General features: G+C 43.9%; 1 protein-coding gene across 2 annotated transcripts in view; it reads left to right on the top strand.

The window, feature by feature from the left end:
* The window catches only part of KCNH1 (potassium voltage-gated channel subfamily H member 1), a 500,025-nt gene that overhangs the window by 69,560 nt on the left and 410,156 nt on the right, over positions 1-20,309 (top strand). For both annotated transcript variants that reach the window (XM_075540569.1, XM_075540568.1), the window contains exons 4-5: positions 3,500-3,628; positions 13,334-13,452. In XM_075540569.1, the coding sequence (XP_075396684.1) occupies positions 3,500-3,628; positions 13,334-13,452 (248 nt within the window). The remainder of the gene's footprint in view (positions 1-3,499; positions 3,629-13,333; positions 13,453-20,309) is intronic.

The raw sequence follows: 20,309 nt of genomic DNA, 5'->3' as shown, positions 1-20,309 counted from the left end.
CTTTTGATAGCTAGGTACCATCAGCTTTCTTCACCACATTTGCTTATGCACCCGCTTTGTCTTCAGTGATTGTGTTAGGAAGGTGAGCATCACAGAATGTCAGACTAATAGAACAAAATGTTCTTGTGCTGAGGGAGTACTTGAGTAGAGGCCCAATGCCCATCTGCGACCTTAATACTAAACCTATAAATATATGCACATAGATCTATTTTCCCATCATCAAATATAAGTATATTTACATATGTACATGCCTGTATTTTGACCTCATTGAATGTCCTTTGCTTCCTAGTTCTTGCCTCTATTTCCTTTTACTTTCCTCTTGTCCCACTATCATGTACAGCCTTCATTTGGTTTCAGTAATTCCTCTCAGTTGCATTGCCCTTGATCAAGCCCTACCAGGCCTCCCGTACCCTCCTTGCCATCGATTTTAGATCACTTGTTGTTCCCTTGTTCCTGGGTTTGTTAACTCCCACTTTCTTTCTCTTGCCTCCTCCTCTCCCATGTTGCCTGATCATTGGTCTGGTTTTCTCTTCCAGATTGTTTATCCCACCTATTATATTTAACTAGATATGCAAAGACAATAATATGCACAAAAACAAGACAGAGCAAAACAAAGCAATAAAACAACATCAATGGAAACCAATGGCAAAGAAAAGAAAAGCCTATAAAAGTTCAAGGTCTGTTTGTTGACCTGTAGGAGTGTTTTCCTGGATAGTCTGATGGGGTACCATGCCCTCATCCCAAAGTCTATTTTTGGTATTCCCTGGGGACTTCATTGCTCTACTCCCATTGCTGTTCTGTTGCACACCCTTAGAGTTTTGCCTCCGTGTGGCGGGGTCAGATTGGACACAATTCCTGCACTGTGTCTCCAGTGTTGTCCTCCAAAGCGCTGTGAGTCAGTGAGGGATGTCATGTCTCATGGTGAGGTCGGCCCTGTGGTTTTCTTGGCATTGGCTGCTCTGAGCAGGAATATCATCTTCGGGGTTTGGTGGGCCAGGATGTGTTCCACTCTCTCTCCTTCCTTCTTTGTTTGCTCCTGTGTGCTCTAATCAAATATGTCCCTCTCCCCAAGCTGTGTATTCAGTGCTCTCCTCTAAAGTGAGGACATTTATCCAGCCTGCTGGGTGTTTTTGCCCCATTTTTTTTACTTCAAAATAAGATATGTGCGGTATGCAAAGGAATTTGCTCATAGTTATTTCTTAAACTATAGTCCTGCCCTCCAACGGGTCTGAGGGACACTGAACTGTTTAAAAAGTTTGAGGACCCCTGCTGTAAGCATTGGCCTGCTGTAAGCATTGATACAGGAACAGTTCATGGTAAACTGGACCTGAGGAAAAATGAAAAATAACACATGACTAAGGCAATGGCTCTCACCATATGGGGGGTGTGGGCTGGTGTCATCAACCCCGGTGGCCACACATGGCATGGAAAGATCAGATGGGCAGTCCCAACTGGAACACGTGTGCGGGCAATCTTACGCTGTCCAGGTGCAGGAGATGGTTTGGGGATTCTAGCAGTAAAGCCTCCTGCTGCAGGACTTCCTGAGCTGGGCCTCTCAGCTGAGTTATTACTCTTTGGATAGGTTAGCAGTGTTTTACAACTATTATTACTACTACTAAAATGACCAGTTTAACGTTATCTTTAGAGAGAATATTTTTAATTAAATAATGTGTTTGCTTTTCGTTACAACTAAGAGCTGTACGTATAGCCTGATCAGTGGGACACTTCCCGCCGCTATGGCAACAATGGTTTAAAACGCTGCCCGATCTGAGGAGGTGACTGAGGAACACAAGTGTCTAAAGCTCAGTGGCTAATCCACAGGTCACATTCTTCTGGATTTCTAAATGCTAGGTGTGATGCATAGCTAGTGGATTGTGCTTTCACAATGCCCCTTTCTTAGGGTGACATAATAACCAGTTCATCTTCGCTGAGCAAATCGAAACTGGCAGCTGGTCATGGTGTGGAAACAAATTGGACGAAGGAGTAAAATTAACCTCAGATAAATATGTAGATAATCAAGTTTTAAGGAGAAAAGATTTTCATTTGATCTACTAACTACCTGCTCACACATTTTAGGATGGTGAAATATATGACTAAATAGCAAAGCCCAGTCTTTAAACTATGTTCAAGTTATATTAGCTAATCTTAATGTTAATCAGAGGTGTCTGTTTATTTGTATTGTATAGTAAGAGTTTAATGTGATTGCAAACAGAAAGACCCAGATGACCCCTTAGGTGTTCTTTTTTCCCCCCAATTAATTGGGAGTTGATACATTATATCATTCCATAGTTCACTGAAGGGATTCATTTCTTTCTAAAGAAGTTTAGTGAGTTTTCTTGTTGCTATCTCATAAAATAAATTACATAAAATGCTGAATACAGGGGGAGCTTATCTAGCACATGGAGCGTGAGGAAATTTTTACTGTATTTTAATTTTAAAATGATTATACAACAGTATATAATGTGCTGTTTCAATTATGAAGAACATGACAAATAGCCCCCCCCCCCCCCGACTATTATGCGTGCCAGATGCATGTGCGAAGAGACAGGAACTGAGAAGGAAAGAACACACCATTGCTCGGTGTCTCAGTTCATACTGAACACAGAAGAGAGGCAAGGCCTTTTTTGGATAGAAAACACTGGTTTATTTTCCGTCATTACTTTTTTTGGAGGCCAGAGGTTGACTTAGTGTAGGCATTTGGCCGTAGGTACCTGACTGGTGACCTTCCTCTGTGGAGTCAGTCAGATAAAGTCTGTCCATCTTCTTCTGTGGTTCATGGCAGTGTTTCAGAAAGACCTTGTTTAACCTCCGCTCTCCACAGAAGCAAGGGCTGGCCGTTTACACACATTCCTTGGGCTTCCTGAGACTAGACATGGATGCAGTCACAGCCACAGCTTCATGGAGGCCCTTCCTTTGCTGAGGAGCCTCAGCTGGGAGAATCAGGAGGAGGCATTGGACCCTTTGGATTTCTCTTCTAGGGAGAGGGATTGAGAACTGCAGGTTCTGATCATTGCTGATTGAGACTTTGGATCAAAGTGACAGACTCCTAAACTGGATTTCGGCACTGGGACTCTTTAGCATCGGATGGAATTTGAAATTGGAGTTTGCCTGGGCTGTTGGCCGCGATTGGCAGCTTCCATTGTGGCCCCCACTACTTAGTTGCCCTGTGTGGCCCAAGATTAGTCTTCACGTGGTTAAAGCTTTTTCTATAAGATTTAAAGGGATTTACAGCCATTTTCTCACAGTGTCACAAGGGTTAGGATAAGACATCTGCTTTTATGAAATCCTTTGAACAGAAGAAACCTCCCACCAACTGGTTCCAGCAAAAGTTTTCATTCTAGCAAGAAAAGAAATGAGGGGTGTGATGCCCTGACACCTGAAGGAACGAGTCCGTTTTTAAAAATAATTCATATTGGTACCTACTCATTCCTAAGTCTTTGCCTCTTTAGCCTCTCAAAGCCGAATGCAGATACTGACCACCTTTTGCTATTCCTTTCAGGGACACCTGTGTGGTTCTTTGTGAAAATCGCTCCAATTCGAAATGAACAGGATAAAGTGGTTTTATTTCTTTGCACTTTCAGTGACATAACAGCTTTCAAGCAGCCAATCGAGGATGATTCATGTAAAGGTTTGTAATTATGATTTGTACAAATACATTATTGCTTTTTTCTTGCCTTAACATGGCTCTTGTGACAGAGAATTTGAGGTTGCCAAGGCAATCACTGCACAAAGATCAAGATTTCGTCCCTGATTTTTTGTTGGGAAGAATGCTATGTCGTTCTGGAATGTATTGGGGGAGGGTAAAGGGATGAAGAAAACACCTAGCTTTGTTCAGGAAAGTATTTGAATACATTTTATCTATTTTTAGATGAAACCTTTCTACAGATAAAAAAGTTAGCGAGGGGAAGGTAATTAGCCGGCTCTGGTATCATCAAACTCGTTCCATGTCTTCCCATGAGAGATCGCAGTCGCCCTAGCGGGCAGTCGCTTTCCCCACATTCTCACATTCAACCCACATATATACAAGCGTCCTTCAGTTTCATTGAGGGCTAGCCTTTCGTGAGAGCTCAAATAGATCTTAGCACACCTCTCCCTCTACGGCTGATTAAGTCTGTGGCCAGCTCTTTCATTTGAAATTATTAAGACTGTGACGAGAGTTCCGTTGTTAGATGGGCATCCAGGAGAGGATGAAAAGGTCCGCCTGGATGTGCTGTCAGGGGCCGTCTCCTCTGAAGGTATGAAAGACGCCTAGCACGTGTGGTTGCTGTTGCTGCTTGCTGTGGGATCTGACTCAGCAAAGCAACACGGAATTCCCACTCCTGGACCATCCTCACAATCGTTGGTGTGGTTGAGCCTAGTGTTGCAGCCACGGTAGCAGTCCATCCCATTAATGACCCTTGACTTTACCAAGCACTGTGTCCTTCTCCAGGGACTACCCTCTCCTGCTAACATTCCCAAAGTCGGTGGGATGAGGTCTGGCTATCCTCGCTTCTAAGCAGCAGCATCCTGGCTGTATTTCTTCCAAGACAGAGTTGGGCATTCTTCAGTAGTTGCTGGTCTACAAGGACACCACTATTGGATGCATCGGTTCTTCGGTGTTCCTCTTTTATTGTCCAGCTCTCACAGGGATGCCAAAAGATGAAAAATACCCTGGCTGGGGTCAGCTGCACCTTCGTCATCCAAGAAACATCTTTGCTCTTATAAGAGCACATGGGTACACTAACATTTATGGGGTTCAGTGCACAGTGCTGTATACACTTAAAAAACTCACTGCCATTGAGTTGATTTTGACTACGACAACTGCTTACACTAGAGTGGGACTTAGGGCAGAGTAGGACTGATCTGAGGCTGTACATCTTGATGGAACACAGCAAGCCTTGTCTTTCTCTACAGAGTAGATGGTGCCCTTTCAGTCAGCCGCCTAGCACTGAACCCAATATGCTGTCAGGATTCTTTGCTATATACATTAGGGTGTCCAGATTTTTAAAAGCATTTTATAGCTCAATAAAGAGCCCTAGTGTTGTGGTGGTTATGTGTTGGGCTGCTAACCATTAGGTTGGCAGTTCAAAACCACCATGCACCCCTTGGGAGAAAGACAAGGTTTTCCACTCCCCTAAAGAGTTACAGTCTTGGAAACCCATAGGGACATTTCCACCCTGCCCTATAGAGTTGCTCTGAGTTGGAATCGACTTGATGGCAGTGAGTTTGGGTTGGATTTTTAGCTCAGTAAATTAAATTTACTTTTCCTTTTGGTTTCAAGATTATAGTAGACTTAGACTCTTAAACAGTACCTCAGTCTCCTCAACTTGACCTTTCTCCTAAAGATTTATAATTGATTGATTTCTTCTTTCTGATTTGGTGATTGCTTAAAGTAATAGTAAAGTAATATTACATGACTTTGAACTTACTAATGATTAGATGTCATTTTACTGCTGTGAATGTCTTTTTTTTTTTTACTTTTCGTGTGGTTTGGGTACAAGTTTACAGAGATCGAAATAGTCTTCCATTCAGCAGTTCATTCTCTGCTTTTTGACCTGTTTCACTTGCCCTTCGATGTAAAGGCACTCCTCCCACCTTTGCCCTGGGTGCCCTGTCTCTATTTGCCCTTCATTCCTGATTCTTTACACCTTCCAAGTTTTGATTTGGGGGAAATGCTACCCGCTTTGGACTATGATGGTTGATTGTTTTGAGGAATACCTTCTTACCTGGTGTTACCCTTCACTCCATTGGACTGTTCAGTTGTTGGTTCAAGTTGACCACTGGGGGTGGGTTCAGTTTTAGGCTTGAGGGGTGTCAAAGGGCTTAGAGATTCCATTAGATTCTACCAGACCAACAAGTCTGGTCTCTTTTTATTTTTATCTATCTCTGTCTAGAACCTTTACTGGGATCCTGATCAGAGCAGTTGGTTGTGGTAGCCTTGTTGACTCTTTCTATATAGTTTAAATATTTCATTTATAAGGGGGTTCAAAAGTTCAAGATAAAATGATCTCAAAGGATAATGGAATTTTTCTACAAACTTTTAGAATCTTCCTTGTATATTTATTACAATCTTTATTAGTTCCCTTCTTCTGGTAACTGTTGGCTTGTTGTTGTTGTTGTTGTTATTCCTTCTCTGAGCATTGGGGTTTGGGGAATAGGTGTTGATTTTGGTTCTTTCTTCTTGTTTGATGTGTGTACTTAGTGCTTTTCATTGCCTTCCGAGTACCGTTGCTGCCCCAAAGGTTTTGGTATGTTGTGTTTTCACTTTAACAATTTAAAATTTTATTTCCTCTATTACCCAGTAGTTTTTAAGCAGGGTGCTGTTAAATTACCATGTATTTGATTTTTTCTTCTTCCTGTTATTGAGTTCTAATTTTATATTATTGATATCTGAGAGAATACTTTGTAGTATTTCAATGTTTTAAAATTTCTTGAGGCTTGCTCTATAGCCTAACATATATTCTATTCCAAAGAGTGATCTATGCACACTGGAAAAAATGGTTACCATGCTGTTGTTGGATGGAGTGTTCTGTACATGTCTATGAGATCAAATTAGTTGATTGTGGGGTTTAGTCCTTCAGGATCTTTGTTAAATTTCTTTCTAGCTGGTCTGTCCATTGAAAATGGTGTATTAAAAAGTCTTTTATTAGTAATATGCCTGCTTTTTTTTAACCTAATGGACTTGTAAGCATTAGTTTAAAGACCATCATATATTTTGACAGTTATTTTGCATCTTCTCTTAAAAATTTGAAATATACAATTTGGATGAATTGTAATGCTCTTCTCCCCACTATTATGAGATATTTAGGTGCCATGCAGCTATTATTAAATTTGAAAAGCATACCCAATAGAAAAATGCTCCTTCTTCACTATACAAGGGTCTGCATTTAATTCTCTTGAAGCTGAAAATCCACTGCCATCAAGTTAATTCTGACTCCTAGTGACTTGATCTAGGGTTTCCAAGACTGTAAATCTTTATGGGGACAGAGAGTCTCATCATTCTCTTATCAAGAAGCTGGTGAATTTGAACCACTGACCTTGTGGTTCACCACTCAGTGTCTAGCCTGCAGCATCATGGGATTCCTATAGAACCCGAAAGAAGAGAAACATCACCGAGGTGTAGTGAGACCCTCACTTAGGCTTATTTTCCAGGAATAAAATGCCCTCCTGTATTTAACCTGCAGTAACAATACATTTCCTTTGTGGTAAGAGTTTGGGTGAAAGTGGGCTAAAGAGAGTTAGTGAATCATGTGCAAAATGCTAGTCCCCACTACAGGAAGGTGGCTAGTGGATAAAACTTACTGTCTCCTCAAAGTCATGCCTCAATTAGCCCGTCCTTTCCAAAGCTCATGGTGGGTGTCTTCAGAACCTCCCACACGTCCTGCCACTATGCACTGGCTTTTGTTGACTGCTTAGGACAAGGTCAGATTTCCCCTGTGTAAGAGCGTGATCATTGTTCAGCCTTGGCTGGTCGCAAGTGTGTAAACTGCAGTTCTGACCGCAAGACCAAATCTAGACGGAAAATATGCTGCCAGGGGCTGGCTTGTTCTCCTGACTGGACATTTCTCATTGACGCAATCTCAGCACTTCATGTCCAGCAGACCCAGCGTTAAGTCTGCAGAGGCTTGCTGACCCAGGCATTTCAAATTCGCCTTTGAAATGGACTGGAGGGGTTGATAATCTGATCAAGCAACCACACCTCGCTGCTGTCGAGCTGAGTCTGACTCCTGGTGACCCTACAGGACAGGGTAGGGCAGTTCCATAGCGATGCTAAGGCTGCAATCTTTATGAAGGCCACTGGCCACATCTTCCTTTTGTGGAGCGGCTGCTGGGTTTGAACTGCCATCCTTTCTTGTACTAGGTGGGCATGTAACTGCTGTTTCATCAGGCGTCCTTGGATAGTCCTAGACCCCAGGAACTCCTCCTTTTGTTGTTCGTTGGCATGACAGCATGGGGCATTTTCTCTCATGGGGTTAGTCTTTTAAGTCAATTATGATTAGATGGTTTTTAAAATGACTTTTTCTCTGCTCATGCACTGCCTCATGTTCGGGTGGGATGCATCTGAATAGTGATGAGATGCCAGTTCGTGCCTGACCTTTCCCCACAAAGCACTCACATGGCTACCCTCCCTCCCATTGCTCCGCAGATGCCCTCTTTCATTTAATACATCCCTTCTCACCACCATGGGTGGGAATGAGCCAGAACACCCGCTTGTTGCTGTCCACCTTTTGACTCATTCCCTCTCTAGCTAACAAGTAACACCCACACATGGTATGAAGCAGGAGATGAAAGTTGAGTGCAATTTGCTCTTCAGTAACTATGAGCTCAAATACTCAGATACCAATGATTATTAGGATGGTAGGGGACTGGGCCATGTTTCCTTCTGCTATCTGTGAGGTCACCATGAGTCAGAACTGACTCAATGGTATTTAGGAAGGACAGCTCTGATGTGTGTGTGTCTATTTAAAGGCTGAATGAGTGAGTAGGTCAGTTTCTTGGCCCAAATAAGACACCATATGCCCCAGGGGTATCCATTTTCCTTCATCTCTTGCTTGTCTGGCATTGTAGATCTTTGGAAGTGGCCAGCAGGACAATCTTCTCTGTCACATCCTCTTCTGAGCCGGGAAGCTTGGATAACTGGGAGAGAAAAATTAGACTGTACAGCTCATTGTCTTTCTAAATTGTTCACCAAGGATGAGTTGCCTCTCCCATTTTCTTTCTTTCCTCCCCGCCCCCCCCACTTAACTTACCAAATAATCTTGTATTAAAGGAGCAGATTGATTTTTTTTTTTAAGGAACAGATTGATTTTTTAGAGATTTATATATTTATTTCTAAGTTCAGAGCTAAACTTAGCCAGATGCAGACAGCAAAAGGGATCTAGAACTCTAAGGGGGTTATTAAGGGCCAACGAGTGAGACTCTCCAGGAGCGAGGTCTCTGGCAAGCCATTTGGACTGACAGCCCTTCCTTCCCCATGTGTCGTCACTGAGAATGTTTATGGGGCTCTCTTGGGAAAGAGAGAGAATAGTGGGCACAAGCTACAGCCCCTCCTTTCCTCTCCCCAACACTAACCTTCTAGCGCTATGCCTCAGGATGCTGGGAAGGTGAAACTTTAGTAAATAGGGTTGAAAAAAGCCATTCTAGAGACTTGGTTATTTGTACATTGTCAGAGAGAAGATCTTGGGAGCAAAACTTAAGGACACTTAGGCAAGAATCACCTAGGCAGGGGTCCCCCAACTTCTCATCCTAATCCCCTGTGTGCAGTGTTCTCAGCTGGGTGCTGACCTATCACCCCCAACTTCACCAAAAGGAGGCTTGACTCCACCACTTACAACAAGACTGGTCTCCCTTTCCTCCACAGGAGGAATAGATCTTCCAAGACTCTGTTGTGACTTCTACTCAAAGCGACTTGACAGACTTGCCCAGGGAGTGAGCCTATAGATGGGTCTTTTATCTGGTGTTGCTGGACTTTCCGTCGGAGCAACTGAGATTCAGACTTATCTCAAGACCATCTCTTCTGGCCTAGAGAGAATATAGTGGTGTGTAGGCTACAGCAGCCTAGGAGGGGCGTACCAATTAGAAACCCAGCAGATCTGTGGAGCACACAGGGGGGAAGCAGTTGTCTTTACTGAGAATTGAGGGAGAAAAAGAAAAACCAAACAGGAGTGTAGGGAGTGTAATGAGCAGCTGGGGCAGTCTCTACGTTGTGCTCCTGCCCCCAGTTTCCCGGTGAATAGATATTGAGATTCTGACACCATCAAGGGTCAGCAGAAACACCTTCTCCCTGTTGTCCGGCTACCCCACCCAGGCACCTTTCATGTTTGTGGCACCTCAGAAAGTCATTCTTTATCTCATCTGGAGGTTCTCTTGGACTTGGACCAGGGCACAAGTGCCCCCCCTCCTGCCTGCCCATCCCCCCAGGCGTATGACCCTTAATGTTCCTTGAGGAAGGGCATTGGGAAGTACAGGGTTAATAAAAACTGCTCAGGGGCACCCCACTTTATGGGGTTCTCAGAGCACACGCCAGACCTGCCAGACCTTAGGTATACCCCTGGAAAACTCCAAAACCAAATTCACTGCCATCGAGTATCGGGCAGGGTAGAACTGTCCCTGTGGGGTTCTGAGATGATAACTCTTTACAGGAGTAGAAAGTTTTGTCTTTTTCAGGAGGAGCTGATGGTGGTTTTGAACTACTGACCTTGTGGTTTGCAGCCCAGCACATAAACACTATATTACGAGGTCTCCTCTCCCTGGCAATACTTACATCTCAAAAATTTATTTAAAACATTTAAAATAATCTTTTAAATAAATCTCACAGATAGAGAGCAAACCCTGTGCTCCTAGCTAGGCAGGTCCTGGGATATTTGCCTGACCCTCTTGCTCCCAGAGTATGACGCTGGATGCGGTGATGCTGGGTGGGGTGTGTGTCTCTGTGTTAGGCAGGGTTTTCTAGAGAAATGAAACCAGGACACTTATGATTATATATATATGTTTATACCATATGAAGGAAATAACAGCTAATCAGTCCACACAGCAGTACAGAGGGCTCAGTTCAACTCACTTTCATGGAACAGCTAATATACTAGAAGTTCTTCAACTCATATGGGTTGCCAGGTCCAAGGTCAAGGAAGCAGACAGCAGAGTCCTCCCTGGGCAAGGCAAGCAGAATCTTCCCACAGACAGCAAACATCAGGGTGGGCCACCAACGGTCAGTAGCTTGGGAACTTAGCAAAACAGGCCTGGACAGGGTATCAAAAGCAAGCAATTCAAGGTGACAGAATCCATCAGCCTCAAGCTCAAACAGTGTACAGCATGACGAAAGCAGGTCTCGAAGGAGCCCTAGCTACACAATCCACAGGTTGGCCTGGCCCACAGGCAGTGTAGCTCATAGGTTGAGGCAGAGAACTAGCTAAAGCAGCAGAACGCATGCTCCAGCATGCTCTGATCGGAAAGCAAGAGATAAGGAGGCAGGCCTTGCAGAGCCATTTATTGCTTTGCCCTCCAATCAAACTGTGACTTGATTAATCCCACATGGTCCTATTGGCCAGGTTGGCACAATAAACTTAACTATCATAGTGTGTGTGTGTGTGCACATGTGCAACATTCATGCACAACTGATTGAAAAACCTGCTTAACATACTTTCTGTTCTCGACACCGTTGCAGGATTCAACCCCACTTTCATCAGAACTGAGAGAGTCTGATTCTGAAAGAGATTTTGCAAACTCTAGTTCACGGTTCCCACAGATGCTTTCGAGTGAGCCCAGTCATAAAGGGTGCTGTCTGGGGAGGTTCAGAGATCCCCTGCAGCGTCTATGCGGTCTGCTCCCATTGGCATTAATAGGACACCCACAGGCTGACCACCACGAGGCAAAACTCGGCCACCTCCAGCACTTTCGTTTCTTTGTTTTATGACATCCGGAGAAATGGAAGTACTGTTAGCTTTTATTAAAGCCCAGAATTTGGGGAACAAGATGAAAAAGAACCAATGTGCCATTCTGGCTGTATTCATAAAAAATTCCCCCAGATCAAGAGTTTTGAAATTTGTACCAAAGGCCAATAACCTGTTTAATGCTACTGACCTCTGGACAGCACCAGGAACTACGGGGCTCCACGTGAGGAACACTGTCATTGGCATGCTCCCACCCAGTCATCTGCCGGGAGCTGCGAAGACTGTGGGTAGAAGAGCCCCAGCAAGTCATCCAGTGTACCCCAGGGTTGAATAGACTGGGAAACGGCCAGGGGTTCACTCTTCCTGGGAACTAATTCAGCAGGGCCAACTGGGCCTCAGGACAACCATGTTGTAGTCCATGGTCTATAGGCAGGCATTGTTGGGTGCCATCGGGCCGGTTTGGACCCGTAGCAACCTGATGTACAACAGAGTAAAACCCTGTCCAGTCCTGCGCCAGCCTCACAATGGTTATATTGGAGCTCTTTGGAGCTGCTGTGTCAATCCATCTCATTGGATTCTTCTTCTCTCTGGCTGGTCTTCTACTTTACTGAGCATGATGCTTTTTGCAATATTCTTCACCAAATCATCCTCAACTGCATCGGCATCTCTGTGGTCTTCTTTATTCCTTGTCCAGCTTTCACACGTGCATGAGTTGATTGAATAGAGCATGGCTTGGGTCAGGCACACCTTAGGCAGGGAGAATGTTTCAATTTCCACTTTACGGCTGTGGTCACGGAGCCCCAGAAAGCTTAAACAACTTGTTGGAAATTGTGAAGCAAGGCAGAAGTGGATTTATACCAGGATTTCTTTATTCCAAGTCCAGTACCAAACTGTTTGGGCTTCTTATTTAAAGAGGACCTGTCAGTGAAAAATAAATAAATAAAAATAAAGGGGACCAGCCATAAGCCATCTATCCTGAGCCCAGAGCAGACTAAAATCTGCCCACACTTTCTTCCCACCTACCTAGAGTTTGATTTCAGTTCTCATTTCTTTGGCCTTGGAGAACACAATCCAGTGTGTGACTATGTGGGAAACATGTCCATAGGGAGCCCAGAACTGGCTGGGCCTTTGCAAGGTCAGAGAGTATGGCGACCGAGAACACCCCAAAGTGAGTGGGCAAGTCAGCAAATAAAGCTTTGGGCCAGAATGAAGGGTCTCAGTTCTAGACTCTTTCTAGTTACGTAGCCACCTCTGGGTCCCACCTTCCCTATTTGTTAGAAAGATAGATCATCACTATCAAGTTGCCTTTGACTCATGGTGCCCCTGTGTACAACAGACCAAACTCGGTTCTCTGATTGCTGGCATGCGTGAATCCATCATGACCACTGTGCTGATCCAGCTCACTGAGCGTCTCCCTCACCCCCCCCCCCCAGCCCTCTACTGTGCCGCACTTGATGGTTTACCTTCAGCGAGTGAGCCGTTCTGATGAAGTGTCTACAGCAAAAGCAGGAAACTTAAACAGCAAAGCCATAAACACGCCTGGCAAACTTTCAGAAGACGTTCACTAGAAATCATTTGCCAGACTCTTCTGAGTCTGCGCTGAAAGCTCTCCAATGTGGGTGACCCTGCTGGCATGGAAATACCAGTGGCACAGCTTCCACATCACAGCCACACACCAGCCACCGCAGTGGGACGAGGTGCCAGACAAGCGGTGGACCCTGTTTGTAAAGTGCTACTGAAACCACCTGCGTGCAATTTGTTGAGCTCTGGTTAGGCACAGGGAGAGCGAGGGTGTTGGGGTGCCTTTGTGAGCAGTGGGTCCCAATGGTGGGAAGGCAGAATGCGTCATGGACACCCCAGGGGACAATTGGGTATGTGCTTCAGCAGTGTTCCTGGTGATGTAAACATCTGTGCTCCTAGGAGACATGGCTGACCCTGTCTTTCCTCTCTCCCTTGGGATCTAGGTTGGGGGAAGTTTGCTCGGCTGACCAGAGCGCTCACAAGCAGCAGGGGTGTCCTGCAGCAGCTGGCCCCCAGTGTGCAAAAAGGCGAGAACGTCCACAAGCACTCACGCCTGGCAGAGGTAAGGGCAAAGGGTTAACTGCTCTGAAACCACACATCTGTGGGTACACGGCCTGCAAAACGGCTAATGTGCTTGCTGGCTTGGAAGGAGACTCCAGCTTTCCCAGACTCTTGTCTTGGCTAAACCGAGTACCAAGATGTATGACTTTGGGTGAGTGACCTGGTTTCTGTGAGGTTAGTGCTTTTTCACATTTTAAAAGGGATAGGTTGGTACCTGCCCTCACAAAGAGATCACTGAAGATAGTGGTGCTGTAACAAAGTGTGGTGAAGAAACCAGATGTTGCCCGGTTATCAGAAAGGTTAACACCTGGGCTCTGAAAGGTCTATATTCAAATAAGTAGCCATCTAAGTGAGTCATCAACTAAGTCCACATGGAAGAAGCACACCAACCTGTGTGATCCAAGGACTGTAAATCATAAAATCCAAATCTAAAGGAGGGAACGGTTTCAGAGCTTAAATTGTGAACATGCAGTTTGCAGAAGGCTATGGATGACAGTGGAAACCCCAAATCCATTTGCAGGTTCCACACATGGATTAAGCCACTAGTGACTCCCCTCTGGCCACAGTCAAGGGATGTGATAGCCTTGCGATCAGACAGAGATCTCTGCAAAGTCAAGGATGGCCGATGTAGTTAGATGTAGAGGTAATCATTTGACATTCCTTTTGACTTTTTAAAGTGGTTTCAGTTTTCATTATTTCCTGCTTTCTCTTTGAGGTTTTGCTCTGCTTTGTCTACTCATTGTTGGCTTTTCCTGTTCTTTGGTTTGATTGCTTCCGTCTGTGTTTTGTGTGATTTTCCGTTTATGAAATCCAGGATAGCTAGGCCTATAGAAACAATAACTGGATGGGTAATTGCCTAGGGATATGGCAGGGGAGGATGGGGAGATATGCGGAGCTAACAACATTTAGAATGAGGAGAAATGGATTGTGGTGAGGGTTGCACAAATCTTAATATGACGAAATGATTAAATTATATGATAAGTGAAACATGTGTCAGTAAACATTTTTTTTAAGTGGGAGCCAAGGATGGCTCTGTTCTAACTTTCACGAGGCTACAGAAATCAGCTCAGTTTTTTTGAGAGCACAGTTTTTTTGAGAGCTCCGCACATGCATGAAGGGGTCTTATTTCAACTGTGCTAATTTTGAGGGAGCTTAAAGCATTCAAGGAAAAGTGGAATGAAAATATAATAGGTTTTTCTCAGGAACATTTGGAAACCCTCTTTGTATGCAATGTGTAACAAACATTTACTATTTCCACCATCTTCACAGAAACAATTCAGTGAAATTAATTATGTTTCTCCTGCTGGTCCATTATCACTGTTATCCATTCCCCAATTTTCCCATCACCCTTAGTAGAAAGGTCCCACCATGAAAGGGGCACTTGAAAACTAAACTTATAAACTAAAATCAATTTTGTTCCTTGAGTAATACATTCTCTCATGGGAAAGGAAGACACAGGAGGAAAAAGAAATAATAAAATCACCTAGAGCCCCAGTAACGAGACAGCGTTGTGATAATTTTAGTGTCCTCCGTCATTCTTTTACTGGTACACAGCCTGTTTCCTTAAGTCTAAGACATGTATTTTACTATAATTAATGCTTATGAAGTGGGGATGCACCTAATATCAGCGTGCATGCTCAATATGTTGTGTTGCTTTTCTCCCCTTAATGTAATCAGAGACCTCTTTCCAGGTTGATACATCTACTTGATAAGTCATTGTTCTTTTTCACCACCCCTGTGGTTGCTTGTCATTGAGTCCATTGTAGCACATGGAGACCCCCTGAGAGAGAGTTGAACTATCCTTTTCTGGGCTGTAATACCTTTTAAAAAATTAACTAAGTTATGATTTGGGCGAAAGCATTGTAGAGCAAATCAGTTTTCCATCCAACAACCCATAGTCACTGTTCCACAACGTAACAGCACTCATTTAACATCTCTGTGTGTTCAGCGCCATGCTTCCCACTTCCTGCCCCTTCCTGCCTTTGAGCTTTGCATCTGGGCAAATGCTACCATTTTGTTCTTGAATGGTTTGTTGTCTACAGTGTTTATCTCCCGGATGCTATTGTTCACTGTATCCACCTGTCTACTGGTTGAGGGAAGCGAGTCAGGTTCCGGGCTGACACAAAGAGGATTAGTTTCAGGTTTTTCACCAGTCACTATTTGACCAATGGGCTTTTAAAAAAGGAGTTTGAGTTTTGTTCTATGTTTTATCCCCACTCTTTCCAGAACCTTCTAATGTGGCCCTTTTAAAGTGGTTGGTAGTGGTGGCCGGCACCTCAGCGTCCTGAAACTCAGGTGGGGCATTAGTCCTTTGGACTAATTGTTTCCCTGCGTCTTTGAGTATCTTCACTTGTCTTTGCTCCGGATGGGGAGAAACTAATAGCAGCTTCTTGGATGGCTCCTTGCAAGCCTTTAAAACCCCAGTCCCTTCTCACCAAAGTAGAAGGAAGCACATTCTCTGTGGACTGTGCTATGCCCACTGACTTTGATATTACTCCACCCAGACTGGTCTTGAGTCCCAGGCCCAGTAACTCATCCCCGCACGGGGTTTCATTATGCCCTAGAATCTCCAGAACTTCTGTGTACTCCAATATATACGGACACATATACATACACCAAACTCACTGCCGTTGAGTCGATTCTGCTCAGTGCCTATGCATTGGGCTGCTAGCCAGAAGTTATATCGTTATATGGGAGAGAGATGATGTGACAGTCTCAGGAACCCACGGGAATAGTTCTACCCCGTCTTATAGGATTGCTATGAACATATGAGTAAATGCCCACGTAGCTCTAGCCTCTGTAGAATTTATAGCTCATAAGTATGTTGCTATTGTTAGGTACCTCCGAATCGCTTCCAACTCAGCTACCTATGGACACATTACCTGGTCCTGTGCCGTCCTCACAATTGTTCTTATGTTTGAACCCAGAGTTGCAGCCACGGTGTCAATCTCTCTCATCCAGGGTCTCTCTCCCTCTTTGTCACTGTCCCTTTACTTTACAAAGCATGATGTCTTTTTCCAGGGGCTGGTGTTTCTGGATAACATGCCTGAAACAGTGTCACCATCCTTGATTCTCAGGAGCATTCTGGTTATAATACCAAAATATCTTCTCCCAAGACAGATGTGTTTGTTTTTTTGGCAGTCCATGGTGTCTTCAATATTCTTTGCTAGCACCTTAATTCAAATGCATCGATTCTTCTTTGGTCTTCCTTATTCAATATCCAACTTGCACATGCATATGAAGTGTTTGAAAATACCCTGGCCTGGGCCAGGCACACCTTAGTCCTCAAAGTAGCATCCGTGCTTTTCAACACCTTAAAGATGTCTGCGTAGCAGCTCTACCCAATGCAGTGGATGAAGGTCTTGGCTTCTGCTTCCTTGATCATTGATTATGGATCCAAGTAAGACAAAACCCCTGACAACTTCAATCATTTCTCCATTGATCGTGATGTGACCTATTGGTCCAATTGAGAGGATTTTTTTTCTTTACATTCAGTTGTAATCCACATGGAAGGCTGCAATCATTGATCTTTATCAGCAAGTGTTATCAGCAAGCCCTCCTCACTTTCAGCAAACAAGGTTATTTCATCTTCGTATTCCAGGGTATATGTAAGCCTTTCTCCAATCATGAAATTGAAGTCTTTTTCATATAATCCAGCTTCTCTGATTATATGCTCCGCATAAAGAAGATGGAATAAGCATGGTGATAGGATGGATATAACTCTGATGCATGCCTTTCTTGATTTTGAACTATGTAGCGTTTCCTTGTTCTGTTCACGCAACTGCTTCTTGATCCACATGTAGGCTCTGCATGCACACAACTACGTGTTCTGGAATTCCTGTTCACCTCAAGGCTATCCATAGTTTATTAAGATCTCCACCAGGGGTCCTCACACTTTTTAAACAAGGGCCCAGTTCACTGTCCCTCAGACCGTGGGAGGGCCGGACTATAGTTTAAAAAAACTATGAACAAATTCCTAGGCACACTGGATGAGTTGGCTGCTAAGTAGGTCAGGCAGTGGTGGCAAAAACACCCGGTGATCTGCATGTAGCCCGTGGGCCATAATTTGAGGACCCCTGATCTACACAGTAGATCTACACATTACATATTCAATGAAACACAAGTAAACATCTTTCTGGTATTCTCTGCTTTGAGCCAAGATCCATCTGATAACAATCATGATATGCTTTATTCTGTGTCCTCTTCTGAATTCAACTTCAACCTCTGCCAGCTCCCCATCAATGGACTGCTGCGACTACTGTTGAGTGATCAGCAAATGTTCCTTGCATGCTATATAAATGATATTTTTCTTTTTTTTTGTTTTTTTTTTCTTTTTTAAATTATTTTTTATTTTTTAACAAATTATTGGGGCTGATACAATTCTTTTCACAGTTCATACATATACATACATCAATTGTATAAAGCACATCTGTACAGTCTTTGCCCTAATCATTTTTTTCTCCTCTTTTCTTCTTTTACATTTTATTAGGGAATCCAACAACTCTTACCACAATCCATACATATACATACATCAATTGTATAAAGCACACCCATACATTCCCTGTCCCAATCATTCTCAAGGCATTTGCTCTTCACTTAAGCCCCTTGCAAGAGGTCCTCATTTTTTTCCCCCCCTCCCTCCCTTTTCCCCCCTCCCTCATATGCCCTTGGTAATTTATACCTCGTTATTTTGTCATATCTTGCCCTATTCGGGGTCTCCCTTCCCCCCTTCTCTGCTGTCCCTCTCCCAGGGAAGAGGTCACATGTGGCTCCTTGTAATCAGTTCCCCCTTTCCAACCCACTCACCCTCCACTCTCCCAGCATCATCCCTCACGCCCTTGGTCCTGGAGGTATCATCCACCCTGGATTCCCTGTATCTCCAACCCTCATATGTACCAGTGCACAGCCTCTGTCCTATCCAGCCCTGCAAGGTAGAATTCGGATCATGGTAGTTGGGGGGAGGAAGCATCCAGGATCTGGGGGAAAGCTGTGTTCTTCATCGATACTACCTCACACCCTAATTAACCCATCTCCTTTCCTAAGCCCCTCTATGAGGGGATCTCCATTGGCCGACACTTGGGCCTTGGGTCTCCACTCTGCACTTCCCCCTTCATTTAATATAATATATATATACGCATACATATATACATATACACATAAATACACATACATACACACACTTATATCTTTTTTTTTTTTTGCATGATGCCTTATATCTGGTCCCTTGGGCACCTCGTGATCGCACTGGCCGGTGTGCTTCTTCCATGTGGGCTTATTTGTTTCTGAGGGAGATGGCCGCTTGTTCACCTTCAAGCCTTTAAGACCCCAAACACTATCTCTTTTGATAGCCGGGCACCATCAGCTTTCTTCACCACATTTGCTTGTGCACCCATTTGTCTTCAGCGATCCTATCATGGAGGTGTGCAGTCAATGATATGATTTTTTGTTCTTTGATGCCTGGTAACTGATCCCTTTGGGACCACTCGATCACACAGGCTGGTGTGTTCTTCCATGTGGACTTTGTTGCTTCTGAGCTAGATGGCCGCTTGTTTATCTTCAAGCCTTTAAGACCCCAGTCACTATCTCTTTTGATAGCCGGGCACCATCAGCTTTCTTCACCACATTTACTTGTTCACCCATTTTGGCTCCAGCTGTTGTGTCGGGAGAGTGAGCATCATAGAGTTCCAATTTAATAAAAGAAGGTATTCATGCATAGAGGGAGTGTTTGAGTAGAGGCCCAAGGTCCTTCCGCCACCTTAATACTTGACCTATAAATATAGACACAAAGATCTATTTCCCCAACCTCCTATATATATTTGCATGTACATGTCTTTGTCTAGACCTCCATGAATGCCCTTTGACTCCTAGCTCTTTCCTCCATCTCCCTTGACCTTCCTCCTGCCCTACTACCATGCTTCATTGCCACCTGGGCTAGAGTATACCTCTTCTCTAAGCAACCTTACCCTTGATCATTTCCCACCTGGCCTGCCACTCCCCCTTCTCTACCCTTTGGGGTCCCATGTTTTTCCCTTGTCCCTGGGTTTGTTAACACCACTTCCTTACCCCCCCCTACCCCCCACCCCAAGTCCCCCCGGAACTGTCTATAATTTGTGCATTTTGTTGTGTCACCTCTCTTTGGAATGGATACAAATATGGATCTCTTCCAGTCAGTGGGCCAGCCTTCCAAATTTCTTGGCATAGATAAGTGAGTGCTTCCAATGCTTCATCAGCTGTTGAAACATTTCATCAATTCCTGGAACTTTTGGGGGGTGGGGGTTGGGGGGAATGCTTTCAGTGCAGCTTGGGTTTATTCCTTCAATACCATTGGTTCTTGATTATAATTTAGCTCTTGAAATGGTGGAGTGTTAACTAGTTCTTTTTGGTCCAGTGATGATGATTCTTTGATAAATTTGATGCTTCCTCGACTTTTCAGTGCTTTGCCCATAGAATCTTTCAAGATTGCAATTCCAGGCTTGAATTTTTTCTTGAGTTCTTTCACTTTAACATATGCTGAGTGTGTTTGTCCTTTTTGGTTTTCTAACTTTAGATCGTTAAACATTTCATTATAATATTTATCTTTGTCTTTTGGGGCTGCAAGTTAATATTTTTTATTCAGTTCTGTGACTTGATCATTCTTCTGTTTGCAATGAGTGCATACATGTATATTTATTATATACATCAATCTATACATGTAGTACTTAAAATATATATGTTTTATATATGCAGTCCCATTTTCCTTCCTACACTTGTTCAGCTTATGTGCCCACTCATAGATTACTGTTATTATTGTGAATGTAGGATTGTGTCTGTAATACTGTTTACCTCCCCTTCCAGAGTCTTGCTTTACCTTGGTAATAC

Source organism: Tenrec ecaudatus, chromosome 1 (genome assembly GCF_050624435.1).
Source record: "Tenrec ecaudatus isolate mTenEca1 chromosome 1, mTenEca1.hap1, whole genome shotgun sequence".
Classification (NCBI taxonomy): domain Eukaryota; kingdom Metazoa; phylum Chordata; class Mammalia; order Afrosoricida; family Tenrecidae; genus Tenrec; species Tenrec ecaudatus.
This window is presented reverse-complemented; position numbering and strand designations above follow the sequence as displayed.